The sequence below is a fragment of the Oryzias melastigma genome, linkage group LG21 (genome assembly GCF_002922805.2).
Source record: "Oryzias melastigma strain HK-1 linkage group LG21, ASM292280v2, whole genome shotgun sequence".
NCBI classification, from domain to species: domain Eukaryota; kingdom Metazoa; phylum Chordata; class Actinopteri; order Beloniformes; family Adrianichthyidae; genus Oryzias; species Oryzias melastigma.
The window spans coordinates 20,249,930-20,273,687 of record NC_050532.1 but is presented as its reverse complement, the minus strand read 5'-3'; the positions used below and the strand labels follow the sequence as shown (position 1 = coordinate 20,273,687).

Below are 23,758 nucleotides of genomic sequence, written 5' to 3'. Positions count from 1 at the left end.
CTTAATCTTTTTACAATAGTTGAACATTTTTAAGAAAAAATAGACCAATAAATTAATGCTTTGAGTATTTTTAATGCATTTTTGCTGATATTGACTTGTTTTAGCTTTAAATTGTTGTTTTTTTGCTTCCCTTCTGCTGCAAACCAGAGGATTGTGTGGAGAACGATGCAACACAGTGTAAGATCCAAAGTTTTATGATCGTGTTCTGTCTGACAGACTTTAAGCCATTTATAGGACTGGTGTTGCTGATCACATGGTTAAAACTCCTATAAAAGAAAGAAAATGTACTTCCATTAATAGGATCTGAAGTGAGTCCCAAATTAAACCTCTTGGTGTAAACGTTTTTACCTCCTACTGGAACCAGTTAGAAAAATACCAAAAGATAAACAAATGTATTTGTTCTTTTTCCAGGTTTCAGATCTCTTGACTCATTATTTAAGCAGAAATCTGGGATTGGTGCAAATTTAAATGTGTATAAGATGCAAAATACTGTGTGTGTGTGTACATGTTAACTGAATGGTGAGATGTCAGTGCTAGAAAGAAAATACATCTTGTTGATGGAGATTATTGCTTCACATAACAACCCGTTCTGATGAAAGTTGTATTTTTTTCTATTTTTCCCACATTCTTGTGGCGTTTTTCCTGTGATGGAGGACATATATATACTTAAAATAGCTTTTCTCAGTATTTCTTTATTGAAATCATTGTGAATCCATAGCATGATGTTAGAAAAAGCTTGTAGATGTGACATAGAAGCTACTACGGTAAGCTGGAAGCCCAACTACTTCAGAAACTGTCCTAGAAAACGACACAAATTTTCTACTATTGGCTAAAAAAAATGCATAATAATTGTTAGACCAGTGGGAATGATTTTAAAATAGATCAAAAGATGATCAGAGCGAGACTTTAAAGGTATATTTAAGTCAACATTCTACTTACTCTTTTAAAAAACGTCCTCAATCAACTCAAAAACTGCTTAAATCGACATATATCTCCTGTTTATGCATGATAAGCTCATGAAATGGGCTGCAATGGGAAGAATTTATTGACTTCTCAGACTTTCTCAGGAAAGTCCATATCAACAAACAATCTTATTTCCTCCATATGAGAAAAGCAAAACATATTTTTGTTTGTTTGGAGCGATTTACAGGGGAACAGGAGGGGCTCAGCATGGAGCGTCTCACCATAATTAAATCCTTTGCTCTGAACTGATCGGAACAGGACTCAATTGGAGTTCTAAGACAGTCAATTTATCAAAAATCAACACTTTTTTATTGTTTCAGATATAAATTTAATGTGTTTCATTGAAATAATTAAGAGGAAAAAGTATATTATTAGAATGACGTACACTCTTAATTCTGTGGATTTTCTGTGAAATTAAGTCACGTTACATTTTAACCTTACAGTATCTTTTATCATAATTTTGTAGGATTTATCATCCTCAATAACCAGAATTATCAAATGGGTAAAATTTGTCTTTAAAGTTTAAAAGGAAGTTTGATTTCTAAGATTAAAACAAACTTGTGCTTTGAGGATGTTGAATAATGCAGTGAATCTGCATGGAAAAAAATTAAATTTATTTAGGAATTCATTAATTATTTTAGCAACGTGGGGTTGGCAGGTGAACTGTATAATGTCTGCACTGATAACACCTGATTATGGGGAACTGGACGAATCTTTCCGGTCGGAGGGAGCAGGTCACATTGTAACAGAATAGAGCTGCAGCTCCATCAGAAGGTGATCCCTGGAGGTGACTGGGGTAACAAATGGTTCAATAAAGGGGGGGCTAATCAGACTGCAGGAGATCAGAGTTTCACACAACACCACCAGCCTTTTTAATTAGAAGAATTACACTCTGCAGCAGAGTCGGTGTCCACTTACAAATACAGTTTTTCTTTGTTTTCTTTCAGCCTCTAAGCGACAACAACTCATGTGAGACTGTTTCTCAGTAAATTGTGCTCCAGGCAATTTGCGTCAACCAACCCTATATGTCACCATTTAGAAATAGTTAGATATAATGAAATATTTTCTTATAATAAACGTAAAAAATGCCTTAAACCAAAACATTTGGTGAGGATATTGAAAAAAATATGTAAATATATGCTGGTTCTTTAGTAGTTTGCTGTTTTTTTTTTTATATCTAATTTTCAAGATGAACTGTAAAAGCTGATATTTAACTGTATATATGGTAATATATAATAATTATGCTCATAGTTGGTGCCTAATAGCAATTATAATACCTTCCACCTATAGATTTAAAAAAAATGTCCTTATTTTTGATTGTTCACCTCTATGCTGATCCCAAGAGTTATCTCTAAATGCTTATCAAGAGTAGTTAATCGGTTTATTCTGTCTCAAAACTATAGCAACAGGCAGAATAGAGATGGCTAGATGTTTCAGGCACACCCTCTAGTACCTCCAAAGCCATGTGGGAGACAGAAGCCCGTCAGCGAGTCCTAGGTCTACCCTCAGGCCTCCAACCAATTGGCTGTTTCCAGCACACCGGCTCACTCGGATGCCTGCGGGGTATCCTTATTAAATGCATGAAATACCTTAACCAGCTCACGTCATTATGGAGAAACTCCTGGTTTATTGTGAGCTCCTCACTGGTTTCCAAACTTTATCTTGGAAAGTGGGTGAAAACGCCTGTGAGGTGAAATTTATTGCAACTTCTTATTTGAATTCATGTTTTCTTGTTTTTTTTTTTAAGTTGAGGTGAAGGTGAGGGTGAAGTGACCGGAAAATTTTGCCTTCTGGCTTAGTTTACAGCACTTTCTGTCTTACTTTGGAACTTTGAGTCTTTTTTGGTCATTTTTTTCTTTAAATTCCACCTGGATTACACTTTTTTATTTTAGCCTTGAAGTGTTGAGTCACTTAGCTACCATTTAAAGAGTTGGTTTGTTGCCTTTTTTTAATAGCTAAATCCTGAGTAAAAACTCAGTTTGTGTTTCAGATTTAAGGAAAACAAATGAATTACAAATTTTAACTTGAGCTACAACTTTTTTTTAACCATCAATTTGATTTATTTATATATTTTTTGCCATTAAGCTGAGTTTCAATTTAAGTCATCTACCTTTGACCTTTAACTTTTAAACCTTTAGCTCTACCATTTACATTCCTTCGACTATCATGCATAATCAAACGTTCACACAATTGATGTAATTCCAGCAGATTTTAGAAAAGTATTCTGTGCTCATATGCAAGTGGTGAAGCACTTATATAATCAATGTGAATGAGCTGATTTTTGGCATGGAGAAAAGCAGCTTTGAGACATTTTTTAGTGTGAAGCTAATATGAAAAGTTGGTTTTCTTTGCATCAGAATCTGTTATATTTATGCTGATTACATAAATTATTAGAGTTACAGTATGTCAATAAGTGTGTTATTTTGGTGTCACCAGGGACTACTCTGGTGTCAAAGGATTAACCAATCCTAACGATATCCTACACTGGAAATGTTTCATTGTTTGCCATCCAAAACCACAGAGCTGCCAGTAAATTTTTTAGGACTATTTAATGCATGTTTGTTATTTTCTTTTACATAAAATATCCTTACACCTTTATGTGAGCCCTAATTTGCCATCTACTTTATAACAACACAAGAAAACCAGCAAAAACACCAAAGACAACATTTTTATTCTACTTTACACCAGGTTTGTCCTTGGATCTTTTTTATTCTACTTTAGTGAAAGCCAAGAATAAATTATTCAAGATTCAAAGAGTTTATTGTCACGTGCACAATAAGGAAACAAGTTTCCCTGTATAATGAAATTCTTACTTTGCTGTTTAGTCTGAAACGGGGCACCCTTCGATCTCAGTCACAGAGACACAGAAACGGTGAAAACGGCTATCATCCAGACACACCATCCCGAGTGAGTTTGACAGGCGGCGAGTAGCGAATTCACCGCGCGGGGAAAGAGGAGCTCTGATTTAATGGGAACAGCCAGCATGTCCAAAAACGACGACACCCAAGACTTCAATTTTTGACACTGAGTTCTTCACCATATATATGACTTGGGAATGAAACTGTGTTGATTTGGGAAGATGTAGGCATTACTTTTTATTACCGAAGTACCGAAATTGGCACCGATTACCGAAACCAAAGAACTGCTTTGGCACTGGATACGAATAAAACCCAATCGGTGCCCAACCCTAATCATAATCAGGACGGGGGGGATCAGAGACGAGGCTGCTCGGCTCCAAAAGCCACGCCCCCTCAGAGGAGATTCTATAAACAGAGGATTCAGATCAACATAAAAAAAAAAATGCCTTTTTAAGACATTTAGGTTGTGGGATTTTGGTTTAAAATGTCCTAATAATAATTAACTAAATTAATTAAAACACTAATGGGAAGGCTTTTTTTTTTTTTTTTTAATAAAATAGTCATCGGGGATTTGTACATAAAATTATAAAAGCTCAGTGGTCTTGCCGTAGTGTCCACCCTGAGACTGGAAGGTCATGAGTTTAAATCCATGTTGATATAGACTAAAAATGGGACCCAATGCCTTCCTGCTTGACGTTCAGCATTTAGCGGTTCAATTAGGGGGTTAAACTCCCAAATATTTACCGAGCATGGTTCTGTCTGCAGCCCACTGCTCCCCTCGGGATGGGTCAAATGCAGAGAACAAATTTCACTCAGGTGTTTGACAAATAATGGGCCTGTATAGTTTTTAACTTCCTTTTTTCCATTTTCACATCTTTTGTTCAATAACGATACAAAAATGCTCCATCTCACAGCATGACTGCATTTTTATTGATTTATTTTGTCTTATCATGAGTCAAAAAGAAAAAAAATCCTCACATTTTGAACAAAAATGACAGATTTTTGTTTTTTTAACTCGACTTCATCGTAAAACTGTTGGCTGTATGTTTAAACTGCTGCACCACTGTGATTGATTTTTATTTATTTTTATTTTTCACACCTCCCTGCCATTGCTCTGGGAGTAAAGTGCCAGTCTTTCACTAATAGCTTTCTTGTGCCCTCATTAGAGTGACAGCGTTTGTGTCTTCATGCTGCAGCAGGCCACGCCGAGCACAGCTATGATGAGTTATCTAACAAGAAAGCATCTTTGTTGTCCTACACGCTGTCCTCGTTTACATTCTGCCTCTAGATAATTACCCTGACACCGACACCGCCCGGCACTGCTGTCGACGACAATAGTTTAAAGACTCCTTTTGATAAGAACTTCTTGTCTGGATTTAGCGACAAGTTTCTATGTCAGAGTATGAGCAAGGGCTGGCAGGAAGAGCATGTTCTCATTTTTTCTGTTGCCTACGGAGGAGACTAGAGGAGGAGGTCCACCTCCAGCTCAATGAGCCATGACTGTTTAATTGCCTGACATTCTGTCAGAGCACACACACCCAAAGCTCTGAGAGAAATGGAGATTTTTAAAGCCCAAAGAGGGGATAAATGCAAAGCATACTGTCAGGCTCAGAGGCAAATAAAGATAGGGAGGAACCCTTTTTCATTTGACATTTCTAACAAGTTTTGCACAGTTAAATTTGCTGTAGTTTTATTCGCTCATCTTGCCTCCTCTCTGTAATGCTTTGGCTTACATTTTATATCCACGGCACTATTGGGAAATAAGAAGAACAAAACACAGATAAGGCTAGACAACAGACGGATCCTGCTGGGAACAGTATTTGTGAGCAATTTCACTTGTAATGTGTGACTTTGTTGTTTTGCATGGCTTAATGCTGTTTTGTACAGTGAAATAATTCACATCTAATTTCAGTTTTGGAGTTTTTAGGTAAAAACGTTTCATTAAAAAACCATATCTGGACTTATATTTTGGTCAATTCAGCATCTCGTGACATTTTACAAATGTTTCCTGCTATTTAGTGAACCCTTCATGAAAGGATCATCAGCTGATGTGCATAATGTTGTCAGTTTGCTCATCTTGAGAGTTCAGATATATTTTAGCATCCTAAGAAACGAAGCTCCCTGCCCATCCGTCTGTGAAGGTTTTTGAGGCAATTTCCAAAGGAAATTGTCTTCCTCCTTTCTGACAAAATCATCCACAAGTGAGAAACATGGAAGTCAGTCAGCCATCTTTACAGCAGTAGACATGAGAGGTCACCCTGAGGTCCGACCTTTTGTATTTCTAGAACCATATGTCAGACCCTACGAACACAGAGTGATCATGTCTACACATGTGTTAGTAAGAAAAGGCTTGATGAAAGGGATTTGTTTAAAAAGCTATCGAGAGAGAACTGAGTTGCACTTGAGAGTTTTGAAAAGTTGAATCTAAAAAAAACACAAGTTTTTAATATATATATATATATATATATATATATATATATATATATATACATACACACACACACACTTTTCACATGATTTCCGCTTAAAACAATTGGACTTTCATACTTACAGTAGGAGATTAGAGTCACGGAGAAAAGAATAAAGGGAGCAATGGGAAATTCCGACTTTAATCTCTGAATTCTGACTTTAATCTCTGGATTCTGATTATAATCTCTGATCTCTGACTTTCAACTTTAATCTCTGATCTCTGAATTTAATTTTTGAAATCTGACTTTCATCTCTGAAGTCGGACTTTGATCTCTGAAGTCTGACTTTGATCTCTGAAGTCTGACTTTCATCTCTGAAGTCGGACTTTGATCTCTGAAGTCTGACTTTGATCTCTGAAGGCGGACTTTGAACTCTGAAGGCGGACTTTGAACTCTGAAGTCTGACTTTGATCTCTGACTTTTGACTTCAATCTCTGAATTTGGACTTTGATTTCCTAATTTTGACTTCAATTTATGAATTTTTACTGTAATCTCTTATCTCTTCATCTCTTTTGTCAGAATTCTGACTTTTATTACATAATTCTGGCTTTATCTGAATTCTGACCTTTTCTATCTCAGAATTCTGACTTAAATTTAAGATTTCTGACTTTAATCTCAGAATAAGGAACTATAATGTGAACCACCTCCTTCATTGTACACAAGTCGAACAGGTGAAACTAACAAATGAATTCTGTCATAATTTCCCATTCCTCATCTTTTTTCTTTATGGCCCTAATGCTCTTCCGTACATATTAGCTCAAGACAAAAGAAAAGGAAAATATTGCTCACATTTAAGAAAAAGGAGAGGAATAATGCAGATTATAAATAACTATTAAGCACTCCAGCTTCAGTTTACATTAAAATCTTGAAGTTCATAATCAGCATTCCATATTTTCCTGCTCATATTTGTGTAAATAAATATGAGCATAATCACTCACTGGCTGTCCACACCAAATGGAAACCCGATAATTGTAAACAAATTGGCGTTCCTTTCATCTTTGCAGATACAACAATCTTCACTTCCGACCGCATAGCTCTGTCTGTCTGCCTCTTTGAAAACTGTTTGCTCTGCAGCGTTGCAAAAAAAAAGTCAACAATGAAGAACTGCTCTCCAGCCTGCAGCCAAGCATACACCCTGTGTTATTCTAAACCTGCTGCAGTAATTGCTGGCTTCTGTTCAAAACAGTCAACAAGAATGTACTTCATATAGAACAGGGGAGAAAAGCAGCAGATGTTGCCTTGTTTTGTTGTTTTTCAGCCAGACAAATGCAAAGTGAATAGGACGGGTGGCAGAGGGATTAAGAGTTTCCAACCACTAACACAGTTGTTGGTATGAGTGTATAATAGTGCTTCTAATAGTCCTGTAAACTGCCATGCCTAAATTGTACTTTTGTGCGTTTTTTTTCCCAAACTACTTAAAAAATTATATATATCTGTGAGAGGCTGATAAGAAGGCAGTACATGTTTATTTTTTTAGTGGGCTGTTATGCTTTTTTTTTTTTTTTTTTTTTGTCTAAAGACATAAAACGACTGGCTAAAATGTCCATTCTCACTCCAACTACAGTGAGGTTCCCATTTAACATCTGTGTGATCGGTGTGATTGCCTGCCAATCTAATTAAGAGAGAAAACCACTAAACTGCTATGGGCTCATTTAAAAGTGGCAAAATGTGGAATGGTTATTTCATATAAAATTCAAATTTAGAGAAAGTTTTCGCTCTACCTCTTCTATTTCAGCTGGTATTTTCCTGCAGAAAAAAAAAAAACATTTTTTCTCCTAACACTTTTTTTTGTTATAAACTGATGATTACACATAATTTAATAATATTTGTGGATAATTTAATGTTTTCTGTCATCTTTGAGTCCTCACTTTCCATTTGATTTACTGACATGAAATGTTGACAATTGTATAATGCATACCAGTTACACTGAAACCATTCATTTCATATCAAAATAAAGAAATATATTTATTTTTTGGGGTAGTTTTCTTAAATGGTGTAACTTAAATGAGAGACCCACCCCAATGAAAATTGTGTTTTTGCTGTTTTTAACATGTTCTTGTATCATTTTTCTCATGATGGAGGACATGTATGAAATATTTCAAGGATTAAAACTGCGTTTCTGAGTATTTCTTTATTCAAATCGTGTTGGATCAGGCGCAGATGAAATCCTGTGGTTTGAAACGGCTCTGGTTTGTGATGCAGCAACACAAAACCTCCCAACTCCACTCCAATTCTATTGCGTCCACTTGCAGACAAATGGATCCATGTATTTCTTCATTTTCCTCGTCTTAGCTGGTATCTGGCTCAGAACTGTACGCCTGGATAACTCTGATTGCTTGCCTTTTTTTTCCTTTTTGCTATGATAATGTTACCGGCAGAGAGTGTAAACAAAGGGATGATGGGAAATGAGTGGAGGTTTACTTTTGTGTCACAACCCAGAATTGAATTTTCAATGATGAAGCATTTTCTTTTTTTTTTTTTTTTAAGCTAAGAGCTGCATAATCAATTTTATAATAGACAAAAACATAGTTGAAGTGGGACTTTAAGCTAGATTTTAACTGAGGGGTCAATGATTGCCCAAAATGATTTTCTTGGAATAAACTTTAGCATAATTATGTTTACTTTAGAAGTGTCAAAGTGTGCAAAAACAGAAATGCAAAAGTACGGAAAACAGTTGTTCAAACCTAATAATAAAAGTAAAATGATCAGTTTTGTGAGTATTTGTCTCGTAACGTGAGTCTTTTAAAGAAAAGGCCTCCAGAGGCGACTTTTAAACATGCATTGATCTTCATATCAAGGTCAAATATCCAAGTCACTATATATTAGATGCATTTTCCAGTGGAGGCAAATACTTTATGGAACTTAACCTAATGCCATTCTGCTGACTGCATCATTTCTGCTCATATTTCAGAAGATGGGAGTCCATTAAGCTAGAAATTTGAACTGACCCTCACTGATAGGAATAAAAAAAATGAAAAAAAAAATGACTGTTTCAAATGGATACCCAGCAACAAGCAATTTTTGTATAGTTTTCTCCATAGAAGTTTTATTTTCTTTCTCCCTGAGCTGTCCAGTTTCCTGCCAACAAAGCATCTACAGTAGATCAATGAGTGGATGCTGCAATTGAATCGGGTGATTGTCTGTGTGTACTGACTTTCTAATCCGAATTCTTGAGTTGCAGACCCCATGACTCCGGTTAGGATTGTATGAAGGCCGTAAAGAAGGTGCAACTAAAGGGAAAAAGAAGCTTTTTAAGACGCCTATAGATCGACCAAAGCAGTTCATCAAGGTGAACATACAATCAATACCTTCCGTATGTCTCTCCGTTTCTCAAAGACTTCTTTTGAGATGAATACTCCAGTCTTGAGAGGGATATCTTTGAATGATGTGACTGTATGAAAAAAATCACATTCTCTTTCACTTTTTCCTCACAAAACGTTGAAAAACCAAATACTGGACGTTGATGTTGGCTTCAGAGACACATGCACACACATTCTTGTTCAGAGTCTTGACCCTGGCATTACATTTCTGCTGTCCAGAAAGATGTCAAGCCACTGAAACATTCTGGTATAGATGAAGTCGAATGGATGTAATTATGGAGATTCCACAGATTCTAGCATAAATTATACTATTTTTATTTTAGACCACAAAGAAAAAAAAAATGTTTGGCAGTTCAAATGTGGCACTGTTCAACACTGGCACTCAAACATGAACATTTCACCTCGAAAATGATATCGGCAAACTTTCCATCTATATATTTAGATATAAAGTATAGCTTTCTCACTTGTTCTCCCTCTCACATTCAATAAAAAACAAACAAATGTGTATTATTAGCAGCTAAAAGAAAAAACGTCTGATAAAGGTTGACAAATACTTTAAATATTTATACATTGATGAGAAGCGGCTAATATTTCAGGTGTTTTTCTGAAAAGAGCACCTAAACATTATTATATTTTTCATGCCATCATGTTTTTTTTTTTTTCTCACATTTTGTGCTGTCAGTGCTCCCAATCAGATATAACTGCATTAAAAATGGATTTTGAAGTACAAAAGTTTAAATGGAGCAACTTTTTGTTTTAGCATGACTTTTTAAAGTTATAAAACGGATGTTATATATTTTCCTAGCGCAGGCAGCTCTGCGCTAACATAGACAACCAGCGACTATTGATGACGTCGTCAAGGGTTACTATGTCTGAATTTGAAGACACTATTTTTCCTTATATCTTCGTTTGGAGGGCTAAGTGTAAAGGAAGTGAGAAGCAATAAGGGAAGAATTCAGATTCTGCCCTAGAATCTTAAAGTTAGACATATTTGCTGCTAATGTTTGTTTGTTTTTGTCACTGTAAGACAAGATGTGCTTAAACTTTGATGGCTGTTTAGGGCAATTTCTGGTATTGGAAAAAGCAACTTTGATAAGTCAAAACTTATTTTTTCAACGTTCTCGCTAGATTTATTTTTCTATAAAGAACCAATGTGATGAAAATTGTTATTAGCATGGCATTTTTCTGATGATGGAGGACATCTATTAAGAAAATTAAGCTCAAAATTGCATTTCTGAGTATTTCTTTATTCAAAGTGTTCAAAAAGCAGACAAAAGAAAAATAAAAACTAGATTATTTGTGACAGAAAATATGCTGAGTGGGACTCAAGACCCCTGCTCTGCTGCTCTGCAGAAACTATTCTAAAAAATGACAGTTTTTTTTTCTAAAAATTGCATTGTGATAAAAAAAAAACAAGGAACGCTTTAAGAATAGATCAAAAGATGATCGGTCTTTTGAAAAAATTAAGGCTCTAAATGTTAATTGTGTGAAGATTTTAAAGTAGGTTTGCATATAAAAAATAAAAAAAATTGACTTCTCTATTGAATATGTCTGCCCAACGGTTGTTTGGGGCCTTCTGGTTCTCGTGTAAAACAACCAGTTAAAAACAACCTGTAAATTGCTTTAGATAAAAGTGTCTGCTTAAGATAATGTCTAGCAACAAAGACAAACTGAAATCAGAGGGGAGTAAATTAGGAATGATGGTACAACAGAAGTGGAAATATGCATGTAATTTGCATTACATTATTTGGTCAAAATAGTTTAATGGTTTAGTTAAATGGGCAAAGATTATAAACTTTCTTCCTTTTGTTCCCTTTTATTTTAACCAAGGACAATAATATTGTGTAATTTATTGTTGTGTGCTGTCAAAATGAAATAAATAATTGAAATTAAATAGGATGATAGTTTGTTCTAAACTTTATAAAAACAAGAAAACTGAAAAGGGGACACACATCCTCACATTTTGTGAAAGCTAAATTGAGTTCAGCAGCACAAAACCGCATAATTAACTTTTGAAAGCTCTTTTGAAACGACTTCAACAAAAACAGCGTTTTAGCTCTTATTGGAGTATAATAAGCACAGTAGATTTCACTAATTTCCACAAGTGGTTAGAATCTTGGAGGGGGGTTTGTGCTTCTTTAAAAGAAGAGTGCAGACTCGTACTCAGAAGAAAGCTCATTAGTGATGGCATGATGTACGACAGAACGTCTCAATTAGCTTCAAACTTGCCCTCCTGTAAAAATCCCTTTGTGCTGCGCATGCAGGCTGCACTTCCTCAGCGGAAAATCTGCGTTTATTGTCAGTGAGGTCAGAGAAAATGTTTATCTACAGAGGAAATTAATTATTTAGTCCTTATTTAGAATTATTCAGAACCATCCTTTATAGAACTCTGAAGATTTAGAACCTCAGTGATGAGAAAAGTGAAACATTTCTATATAATTCTGTGCTTCATTGAAAAAAAATGTTGCTATTTAATAATATGTGCCATAAGTGTTTTGTATGAAGCAACTGAAATAGACTAAAGTAACCACTGATGAGTCATTCTTAACAATTTATAAATATTTGCTGTCTCTAAACCTTTTACATGTATTAGTCATTACTTGTACTGAACTTGTGTCGTGTTTGTTTCGTGAAAACTCACAAAAGAAACATCAGAAGTTTGTGAAACTTAAAATAAAGAATAAAAACTGACTCTTAAAGGTCATACTATATATTTATTACAAAGGAAAAGACCTACACTAATTAAAGGCAGCATGTCTTTTCCTTCAAGTGTTAATAATTTCTTAAACTATCTTTTTGTTGTGAGTAGTCCAAAAAAGGAAAATGTGTGCCAATTCAGTGGATGGAAATGAAAGGTTGCACATTTAGTGACATGACTAAGTTGAGTATGACTACTGGGCAGAGATCCCACATGCTGGGGAGACTACGTCCCTCAACTGACCTGGGAACACTTTGGAATCCCCCCAGAGGGGCTGGAGGAAGTGGCCGGGAGGAGGGAAATCTGGACACATTTTCTTGGACTTTCCTTCAATCCAAACCCCAAAAAGCAGAAAAAGAAATGTATGTACTTATAAATTATTGAGATTACTATTTAACACTGGAGAAAATGGGTGACAGGTCACCAGTTAATTAGAAATAATTAAAAATCATCACTCAAATCACCTTATGAAAAATTTTCAAAGGGTTTCCTGTGGTTTTTTTAAATATGAATCTGCTGTTTTTAGCCAAAATTTAAAAGAAAAGTTTCTAGAGTATAGTTTCTACAGAGCGGTAGTAGTTCATTAAAGATTCGCCTCCGAGTTGTGGTGTGGGCCCACCCCTACTACCCGTCATCCATCTGTTTACACTCCCTCCTGCTGGCTTGTAGCCCCTCCCAACCTAACATTTACCGGTGCAACAAAAAATGGCGAGCAATATTTGAGCTATGTAGCTGTTTAGATTTGAGCCAAACAAAGACGAATATGGAAATGTTTGTCTACAAGTGGATGCATCAGAATGGAGCTTTTGGCCAACATATTTTTTACATAACAAAAAAGCTTTTTTTTTATGAACATCACCTCCTGATTCACCTCAATTTAAATCAAGAAATATTCAGAAATACAATTTTATGCTTAATTTCCTTAACATGTGACTTCCACAATACAAAAAGTGCTACAATGACATGCTAAAAACAACAAAAACATGATTTTCAAAGGAGAGGGTCTTTAAGTTTACCATGAACTGACTAGATACTGAAAATAACAATTTTATTACTTAACATGGCAGAAATTGAGTACAGACAAGCAGGTCATCTTTGAATTTGCAGGTGACCATTAAAGGCTCTGGCCGTACAATTCCAACAGCAGAAAGATCTGTTTAAACTTACAGGTAGGTACATTTTGCCAACAGGAAAGGTAGCTAAAGAACCAGACCTTAACTTAGATCAATACAAATATTTCTTTACAGTAGGTCAAATAAGGTCCTGCTCTCGTCTATTTTTCTCTTACCGGGCTAATTTTACTAAAGTTCAACAAACGCAGAGAGCTTATGGATTTAAATGTTAGTGGTCTCTATGAGAGTTTTCATAGCAGGTTGGCTAAAACATGATACTCTGTTTGAGCGCACTGTCAGGAAGCCAGATTTCCCTCAGACTACATTTATAGATGAACAGAAAGTTAAATGCAGTGCAACATGTGTGCTGTTGAGTGACATGTTCCGGCATCAAAGCTTTGCCACCACAGCTTCCAAACATCCCACATGCTGAAGCATTATTTACTCACATGGTCTGACCACAAGTCTCTAAAATGTCATTTTTAAGCTTGGTGTTGAGGCTGCTTGTTGTCAAACAGGAAACCGAGGTTCTTGGGTGGAGCCGTTGTGGGATTAAGCAGAAAGTTAAGAGCTGAGATAGTTTGATTTACGAGGATTTTATAATGACATTCCTTCCTTTTTTTTTTTTTTTTTAAAGAAAATACCATTTAACTTTGTGTGCCATTATTGATACTCATCACAGAAGTGATATATGCAATGTTCTCAACTCTATAAACACATTTAATGATGTGTGGTTAGACAAACCAAACGTGCAGATGTGCAGGACTGTTTTCCCACTATTAAACACAGGAAAAACGTAATAACGCTGCATAAATTCTACAGTTTTATAGTGCTTAAAGACTCTATTACGATGAGAATCGTTTTTGGTGTTTTTAACATGCTCTTGTGGTATTTTTTTCTAATGACGGAGGACATTTATTTAGAAAATTAAGATCAAAATTGCATTTCTAGTTATTTATTTATTCAAATTGTTGTGATTTAGGAGCAGACCTAAAAATTAACTTTGAAAAAAGCTTATTTGTGACGTAGGAAATACGCTGGGCGGGCTGCAAGTTTCCTGCTCCGAGCTCTCAACAACAGGGATGGGAAGGGGGGACGGGGTTGCTTCAGGTCAATAGTCCCACCCACAAGTCAAAGGTGAATTTCTAATAACTTCCTGTCAGTCTTTAGAAACTATATAGAAAATCACTTTTTTTCCCAGTTTGGGCTAAAAATGACATCACAATCAAAGGACCAATGGGAACACTTTGAAAAAGGCCAAGAAGATCATCGGAGAGGGACCAAAAAATAAGTAAAATGAAACATACACAAATCAAGATGTCAAAACATCAGAAAATATATTTGTGAAATTGGTGTGGACACAAAAAACTTTTTGTTCAGCAATGAACACAAGATGTATTGATAAATGTCAAAAGACCAAAAAATGGTAGATTGGTTGGTTGATTTGGTGACACATTAGTTACCCTTTATTTTATTTGCTTAAACTTAAGCTGTATTAAAATGGTGGTTTAAGGAAAATACACTTCTTTTAAAGCTGCATTTTATACATCTTCCAATCAATTGAAATCCCAACATCCACAAGCGCTTTAAAGAAAATTATGTAAAGTATAAGACTGAAGAAAAAGACGTAGCCCCCTTTGTACCTGCAGGTCTCCTTCTCTGATTGCATGAGTAAAAAGTCATTCAAAAAAATCCGGTTTATGTAAATGGAACATAAGTAGAGCCCTTCATCAGACAACCATTAGTTCTTGCAATTAAGCAATAGGCACCCCTCAATCAGGCTGTCTTACAAAGGTTTCAATCACACCGCACTCAAAAGCTCTCGTCGCTCTGGTTTTTAGTGATAGATATAAACCACATGATGAAAAATGTGACAGCCGTTGGTGGGTTTTCATACACTTTTTTGCTGTCGTCATTGACGAGGAAAAGCTGTTAAAGCTGTCAAGATAAATAAAATAGGGTCTTTAAGAATGGCTGGGATGAACATTTGAAACAGTTTGTAATGAAAGACATTTTTTATTGTTGATACATATTAAGAACAATCCTAATGATTGCATTTAATGAAGAAAATGCATAATTTTTTCCAGTAAAAAACAAAAAATTAATTTTGCAAAATTAGGTGAAGTTAATCATGGTCCCATTAGGAACATTTCCTGCAGGTAGGAAGAATCTTTTGGTAACAGTGTGAGCACTCAGAGGCTATTTTTGAACAGTGTTTCATTAATGCATTTGTGCAGTCTTGTTCATTATGTTGTGCATCACATAAAACATTCCTATGTTTCTATAACTATTCCAAAATAGCTTTTTGCATCTGCTCATTCAGCTGCTTTGGCTCCGACGTTGTTACCTTTTAACAGATGACTGCATAAACAACAGCATACTCCTGTCAGACAACAACATCTGCAATATTTTACTGCATATGTTGAAGACTAAGAACTTTTTCAGAACTATGTCTCTATTTATTCTGTTTATAACAAAATATAGCGTCAGCATGTGCCACGCTCCAACAGTCCCCAAAACTAAAATATACAAAGTTCAAATTAACACAGAAATTAAATATAAAGAAAAATATATCCGTCATACTCACCTCTTCCAATTTAAGAAAAGAGCAAAAAGGAAAAGGGAGGGCGGAGCATCCACTTATATTTGGGATCTGAAGGACCCTGTTAGCATGCAACCCAATTGCCAGGTGTAAAATAAAAATTAAAAAATACAATTTTGTGCAATTATACCACACACTGTTACATATATGGCTAAAAATAAATCCAATAAATAAAAAAAATAATTTTGATCATGATTGAAGATTTATGTCGATTTGAAGACATGGCATGGAGGAGATTTGGTTTCACAAGGTCAACAGCTTATCAAGAGACTGAACACAGTGCGCTCGAATATTAAAATAAAAATTAAAAATAAATATTATACAGTACAATTTAATACTTTATTGATCCAGAGGAAAATTCATATCTCCATGCAAAATTGCTCTTAAAAAAAAATCTGCAAAACATTAATCAGAATGAGAATCCTTTTTATTGTCATTGTTGCACAAGGACCGCGAAAGGTGAATAGCGAAATAGTGAGGGAACATTATATGCATGTTACCACAAGGAAAATAATGCTCACTTTTTTATATAAGGCCATGTCTTAGTCATATTTGCAACCCATCTTGCAGAGATTCCTCTAATCCCATTCATTGACAGGCTGTGGCAGTCATCATCCATGGAGAAAAGAGATGAATCTCTCCATCTCTCTCCTGGACTAAAGCTGATGCCACGAAGGAAATGCAACATTTCAGATGTGTCAATACATTAACGAGGCACATTGGCCCCATTACACTCAAAGCTGGTTTGCTCTCCAGGGAACAGGGGCAGCAGGGGAAGGCAGCCTTGCAGATGATTCCTCTGTTCTCCACAGAGCATAGCTTTCCTTTAATCTTCTCCCTTTTCAAACTTCTCCTGTCGTCGCCTTGGGCAAATCCCTTGCACAAACTCGCCACTGTTTCATCAATATTCTGTCGTTCCTTTTTGTTTCCTCACAGCAGGATCATCGTGTGATAAATTTTGCTCCCTATGATAAACCATATTGCCAAGCTGTGCCGTTATCATGGGACGCAGAAAATGGTCTCAGGGTGTAAAATGTAAAACGGGCCACTGAACATGACCTAGAATGCAGTTCGATAGAGAGGGAAATTCACACGCGTGAGCGTTACATGACGAGATCTTTACCAGTTAAGCTGTTATTTACAGTAAATTGCAAAGTTGGGCGTGAGCTGTGTAATGACTCAAGACTAATGATGCGTCACTTCTATCGTTCCCTAAATCACACGGGATGACAGCATAGTTTTGTTAGATTAAGCAGCAGCTCTTTTGTTGTCTTAATGCCTTTTCATCTTGTATTTCAAATGATCAAATCAGCCCAGAAAGATCATTGGTATGTATTTTTGATTTTTACCATTGTTGCTATTTTTGGAAAAAAAAGAAACAACCTTTCATCTTTATGTTTTAAAGATTTGCCATCACTTTAAATTAGCAGTTATGAAGAGCACAGTGTCTTCAGATTGGCTCCTTTGTCATTTACTGACTGAAACCCAAGTAAAGCTGTACGCATATTTGCACAACTTAATTGCATTTTGAGTGTAATGCACTAATGTGCAAAACATAGTGTGCTGCAGGAGTTCTTTAGTCGATAAGTAATTAATAGGTTTGTGTCATGTCCAGAATCTTTATCCAATGAGGTATAAGATAAATTGTAGTACATTTCTTAATTTTGTGACACTCTGAGCCACTTTTCCTCACGTGCAGTGAGAGTGGCATAATGACGGTCTGACTTTGCAACGGAATAAACAAGAAAATCCCTGCTGAGGTTGATGCTTTGCGGACATGTCGAGTCATGTTTTCGAGTCTTGCTGTGGGGGAAATTCATCCTTGGTCATATTCAAAGCAAAACAAGATGAAAAAGCATGGGGGCTTGGTAAATCATTCCAAAAATAGATTTGTTTTGAACACACAGTGTAGCCCAGCAGTGGAGGACTGAATTCCGTGATGTCACATAGTCAGTCATCTGTTTACTCGTGGTTGTGCCCTTTTCTGTCATGTTGCCATTTTTGTTAGAGACACACAGTAAACAGTTTGAGATTCCAATTTCTTTGGTGAAGAATTTCAATCTGTACACATTTCTCATGGGAAAAAAGTTACTGGTTAAAAAAAGTTTTCACTCAGATTTGAAGTAGATTTTTCCACTTTTGGATAAAAGAAACATGACGACAGGGAGACGAAACTTTAGATTCACTAATACTAATCCACTCAAATAAAAATCAAATTTTTGTCTTTTTAACATTAGTCTTGTAGCCTTTTCCACTTAATAGAGGACATGTACAAAAAGGGTTTGATTAAAACTGCTTTTTTGAGTATTTCTTAACTCGTATCACATTGGATCAGAAAACCGAATGCTTGGAAATGCTCAGATTAAGGACGCAATTGCTGAAATGGGCGTGTCAAAGTCTCTCTTCTCCACTCTGCTCCCTTCCGAGCTTCCTGTCATGTTCACCCACACTTGTGCGAGACATGGCGAACCTTTAATTCTGGATCAGGATTCCCCGGGTTCTTAAAAAGTCTTAAAAGCCTTGAATTTGAAAATTTGGTAATAAGGGCTTAAAACACGTTTTGAAAGTCTTAAATTTTGATCACTTGGTCTTAAAAAGGGTGCGGCATAAAACTTTTGTGTAACTTTTCTGGTCGAGAGTTTATTTTTTTTTTATTTTTTGACCACGATTGTGTAAGTAAAACACATTTATCAACATGCTGAATGTCAACCACTTATTAAATCTTCTTCTGGTTCTTAAAAAGAATCCGATATAAGATCTGGCGGATCTACGCAAGGCTGTGTGGTCAGTATTTGCTGTTTTAACTCTCCTACAAAAGCAACTAGAGGCTGATGCAGCAAAAACTGTGAACCAGACAGCACTTTATCTCATCATTTTAGCATATACGTTGTTTTAATGTCTTATCATTGCTACGAAATGGGATTTAAGTCCCTCTCTCCTCCAACGTTAACCACCAATTCTGTTGCTTTGCCTAAACAAAACCCACTGAGCATGCAAGATCGTATGGGGTACGTTTGATTTGTTAAATTCATTCACGTTAATGCTACCTTGAGGCTATAAGCTTGCAAGCAAAGAGAGGTCTTAGTGACGGGGGAGGGGACGGTGTTGCTCCGAGCCGAAAGTTTCGCTCACTGACCAGAATTGTACTTCGGGTGTGTGCCGGTGGGGGATAAAATATTTCTTTAAAAAGCAACAAAGGCTTTTTGATCTTGGTTAAAATCTGCACAATCATAATTAAAAGACTACCAGAGCTGTGTACGATTTTACAAAAGAAAGTAATATGGTTGGACTGGGACTTTAAGGTTATTTTCATGTCTACTGACCCTCATTAAAGCTGACAAACTTTGATTGAGTTTCTGCCTTTAATTGGTTAACGCGGTAACCACTAAAGAGGACTTCGAGATATAAAACATCCGATTTGGCACCTTTATTTGAAGTCTCACTCTGATCATTTTTTGATCTACTTTAAAATCGTTCTTTTTATTATGATTATGCCATTTTTAGCCAAAATTAAAAACATATTCTTTTCTAGGACATAGTTCTGCACAGCTGCAGTATTTCATTTAAAATTGTGGGAGGGACTATTGGCGCATTGTGAGCTCTCCCTCATTTCCCATGATCCCTGTGTTTACACTCTTTCTGGCTAGCATGAAGCCTCTAACAACCCCAACCTTAGATTGTTGGTGGAACAAAAATGGCTAGTAATACTGGAGCTATCCAGTTCAAATGAGGAAAATGAAAACATTCATGGATCTATTTGTCTGTAAGTGAATTTAGAGGAGCGGAGATCTTATGGTCTAGCTACTGTAGCAGCTGCATCACAGCTATAGACTTTTTTCAACTGCATATTTTCGTCTGCTCCTGATTCACTACAGTTTAAGTAAAGAAATACTTTATATATATATATATATATATATATATATATATATGCGCTCTATAATGAGATAAATGCTACAAGAACATGTTAAAAGGGCCAAAAACACTGTTTTCATTGGAGTGGGTGCACTGACAGGATCTTCATCCTTTAGATAATTGACTGTTTGAAAAGTTGGGTTCAACTCAGTCAACCATATGACTCAATCAAGAATATGATGAAGAGGCAGAGTTATTCTCGCCGTGGCCTTTCTCCTGGTGAGAAAGTTTTCAGTCGCTCCTCAGAGTGGTCACTTTTGGAGCGACTGCGGCGCGGTCCCGGTATGAGCCGAACCAACTCCCTGACCTCTGTAATTGAGATGCAGGAAGAATCCTGCATTCGTATCAAATGAAAAGCCATTTTAGTGCAGACGGGGAGAGTGGTTGCCAGAGAAAACAAGTTGATAAAGGACTTGGGTGCCCCTTGTGGTTTAAGTGGCGGGACCTGTTGTAGAGTCTATGATTAGATGGAACTCAAATTTGCAGCAGGGCACAGAAAGAGGCTCATTGTCAACAAGTCGGAGGCGTTTTTTTAGCGAGCTTGAAGACCGGCTGACTATTGTAGACTAGCTTCACCAACGCCTTGACTGCTGTATATTTTCCGAGTAAAGAGTTGGATATTCTGGCCGCATCTTTTTTTTTTTTCCCTTTGAAAGGCATGTCCAGGCTTCGTCCCACAGCTTAAGCCTCTGACATTGTACGGTTGCCAGGAGTGTGACTGCCGCTTCAAAGCAAGCAACACATCAGTTTTTGATCAGAGAATAGGCGCGGGTGTCTGAAAACCAGTGGTGAAAGCACAGATCTTCTGCAGTTAGTTTTTTTTTTCTTTCAGCTGCAGTAGCAAACTTATGATCTGCACGTCTCCACAAACAATTAAAACAGATGATGACTATCATGATAAATATTTTGAGTGTCTGTAAATAAAAAGCCCACTAACATTATTATCTTATCGATTTAAGTAGTCACTTTGAAAAATAAATATTCTCTTTAAAAATATTTTTCAACCAGTTAAGTACTGTGTACAAATTACTAAACACTGCAGGATACAAATGCAATAGGTTTGGATAGACGTCCTTTGTAATGAATAAATGAAGCTAAAACATTAATTTAGGTCAACAACAGCTACTTTTAATGGCAGCTTACAGCTGAATTTATCAGATTCATGTAGTAAAAAAATCTCATAACACATTTATTATCAATGAAAAATCCCTGAAGTCACCTGTAGAATAAAAAAAATCTAAACTAAACCTTAAAGTTAGATTGGAACTTTGCTCCGCCCACTTTAATTAAACACTTGCCAAATATGACAGACAAAGTAAAGGTTGTTTGTACATGTAAATCCACCTGCGTAGCATCCAAAAATAATAGAAACCATAGCTTAATGATGCACAGATCGGCGTTATATATTTAAATCTTTACAGTGTGCACTTATCAGTGAGTTTGTAAATCATATCTGCTGTTTACATTGATGCAAGAATGACGTCACTGCATCCATAATCATTGTTTTCATTCAGACTTTAACATCAAGGTTTCAAAAAGTTTTTAGCTTTTTGGTTTTAAAAAACATAATAGTTATGACAAATAACTGTGCTGCCTTGAAATAAATCCTTCAAGCACGATATAGAATTTAGTGAAATTTTGGCTGATTTTTAAGACTTTTTTCACTTTTTTTTTACTTTGTCGTGCTTTGATATTTGGATTTATGCATCTTTTGTTTATTTCTGCCTGTTTCATCTTTGCTAAAAAAAACAAAAAAAATTATCTCAATTTTTAACATTATAAAAATGACTAAATTGGCTACTCTGAATTGTTTTTTGTTGATAGTTTTGGGTTCATTGTAGAATTACTGTGTAACATAATGAAAAATATCAGTTGTACTTAAAAAATTAATGTTACGTATTGCCATAAAAACAGTTTTAAAGGTAAATTAACAGAGCAACGTGTACAGTAGAAAAACTCACAAAAGCCACAAACTACCAAAGGTTGTATCTAAATCAAACAATTGATTATTTAAAAAAAAAGTCAATCCCTTCCACAGTTGTAATTAATTGAAAATTAAGCAAAAAATTAGAAACATCCTTGAATTCTGACTGTACAGTCACATGAAAAACTAAAATATCTTACAAACACACAATAGACATGTTGTAAATAAAGAGTTTTGTGTAATGTGTTCATAAAATAACAATTGGATCAACATTTATATCAACATTAGCAGGGATTTACTAGACTGGCCCTGGGACAAAAAAAATATAAAGCATAAAACTATATTGTTTTCAATAAAACTAATCTATCATTTAATTTGTCTAAATTTCTTTTGGTGTGAATTTATGTTGGGAAAAAGAGTAAATCACAAATGTTTTTATTTTTTTATTTTATTTTTTTTTATTACCGACAAATTTGGTTTGTGAGCATTTATGCAAAATTTGACTTTTTAAACATTGGAGTCGGTTAGAATCTGCTTCCTTCTGACACCAGCCTCCACTGGTAGTTTACAGAACTGCAGCGTTTAGTACTTTACTACTTTACTACTTTAGTAAAGGTAAAACTAGGGGCTTGTTTCAACCTCATATTTTATAAACTGAAGTCTTTTACCTGAAAATAAATAACATGATTGGGACGAGTTCAGTGAGTGTGATTTAGTAGAAATTGAAACTCAAAACACAAAAATTAAACTGACTCAATGAATCATTCTTCAAATTCTGCCTGTTGAGTTCCTGGAATCCTCCTCAAAATAAAACACTGGAGAATCGTTCTGAGAATCGCTCTGAGAAGGCTGAGCACACAGCAAATCCCTGGAGAGAGAGCCAAGGTTTTCCTCACAGATCACATGGGTCAGCTAGCCATGAAACCTTCACTTTCACTCAGCACTGAGAGAGCAAAGAGAGGCCAGAACATGCAGCTTTACGGCAACGAGGCATATAGGAAGAGAAAGGCGCCATGAAATAATTCATGGTTCACGACAAGAGGCAACATGTGGAGCATACAAAAGAAGATCAAATGCACAATGTTGTGCTTTTTTCTGTATCTGTTCCCCATTTTAAGCTTGCTTGTTAGCATAAAAACTCACAGCAGCGTGTGGAACGTACTGCACTTGTCATACAAATCCCTGCAAATGAAAAGCTAAAAAAATCTATCAAGAGCAAAAGATTATTATCATTTTTATTTGTTTTGGTGTATCAAATACAAAAATCATTCAACCATTCTGCTACACTAGGTAACAGCATTTTTTTAGATTAAAGAAAACAGCCAATATTTCTAAAAGAAAGTTAAAAATGTTCATAATTAGTGAAAATAGGGGAATTTTCACTCATTTATTTAGCATTTTGTTTTTTAATCTGTTGTGAGAAGTTTATTTGGTTCAAAAACTGACAAGCTCTCATTTATTTGTGTCTGTCAAAGAAAAGTTAAGTGGAGTTCAGCTATGTCGCTTCAAATTTGTCTCATATTTTGTTTTTTAATTTCACATTTTAGATAAAATATTTCTATACTAGTGTCAATACTAGTATTTGTGCTATGAGGTGGATTGTGGGAAGAAGATGAGGCAATATGTCAAAAAGAAGATGCAAAAAAAAGCTAACAAACAGTTTGTAGAAATTATATATTTTTTTTATATAACTGGTGATAAGTTTACAGTTTTTGTTGGAAGATGTGAAAGTATTACAAACTTCACTACAGTAGTCTTTATACCTAATAAAAATATATATATTGCAAGTATATCAAAGCTTCAAAACAAGAAATACAATGCAAATAAATAAAATTAAAAAGTACATCTGACAAATTACAAGGAGGAAAATAGTGGAGAAAACTTTATTCCTGAGATGGATT

At 35.5% G+C, this 23,758-nt stretch overlaps 1 protein-coding gene across 1 annotated transcript in view; it reads left to right on the top strand.

Moving 5' to 3' along the window:
* Positions 1-23,758, top strand: part of gpc6b (glypican 6b) — a 102,400-nt gene that overhangs the window by 73,054 nt on the left and 5,588 nt on the right. Inside the window, exon 7 of the mRNA XM_024286706.2 lies at positions 148-177. Within this exon, the coding sequence (XP_024142474.1) occupies positions 148-177 (30 nt within the window). The remainder of the gene's footprint in view (positions 1-147; positions 178-23,758) is intronic.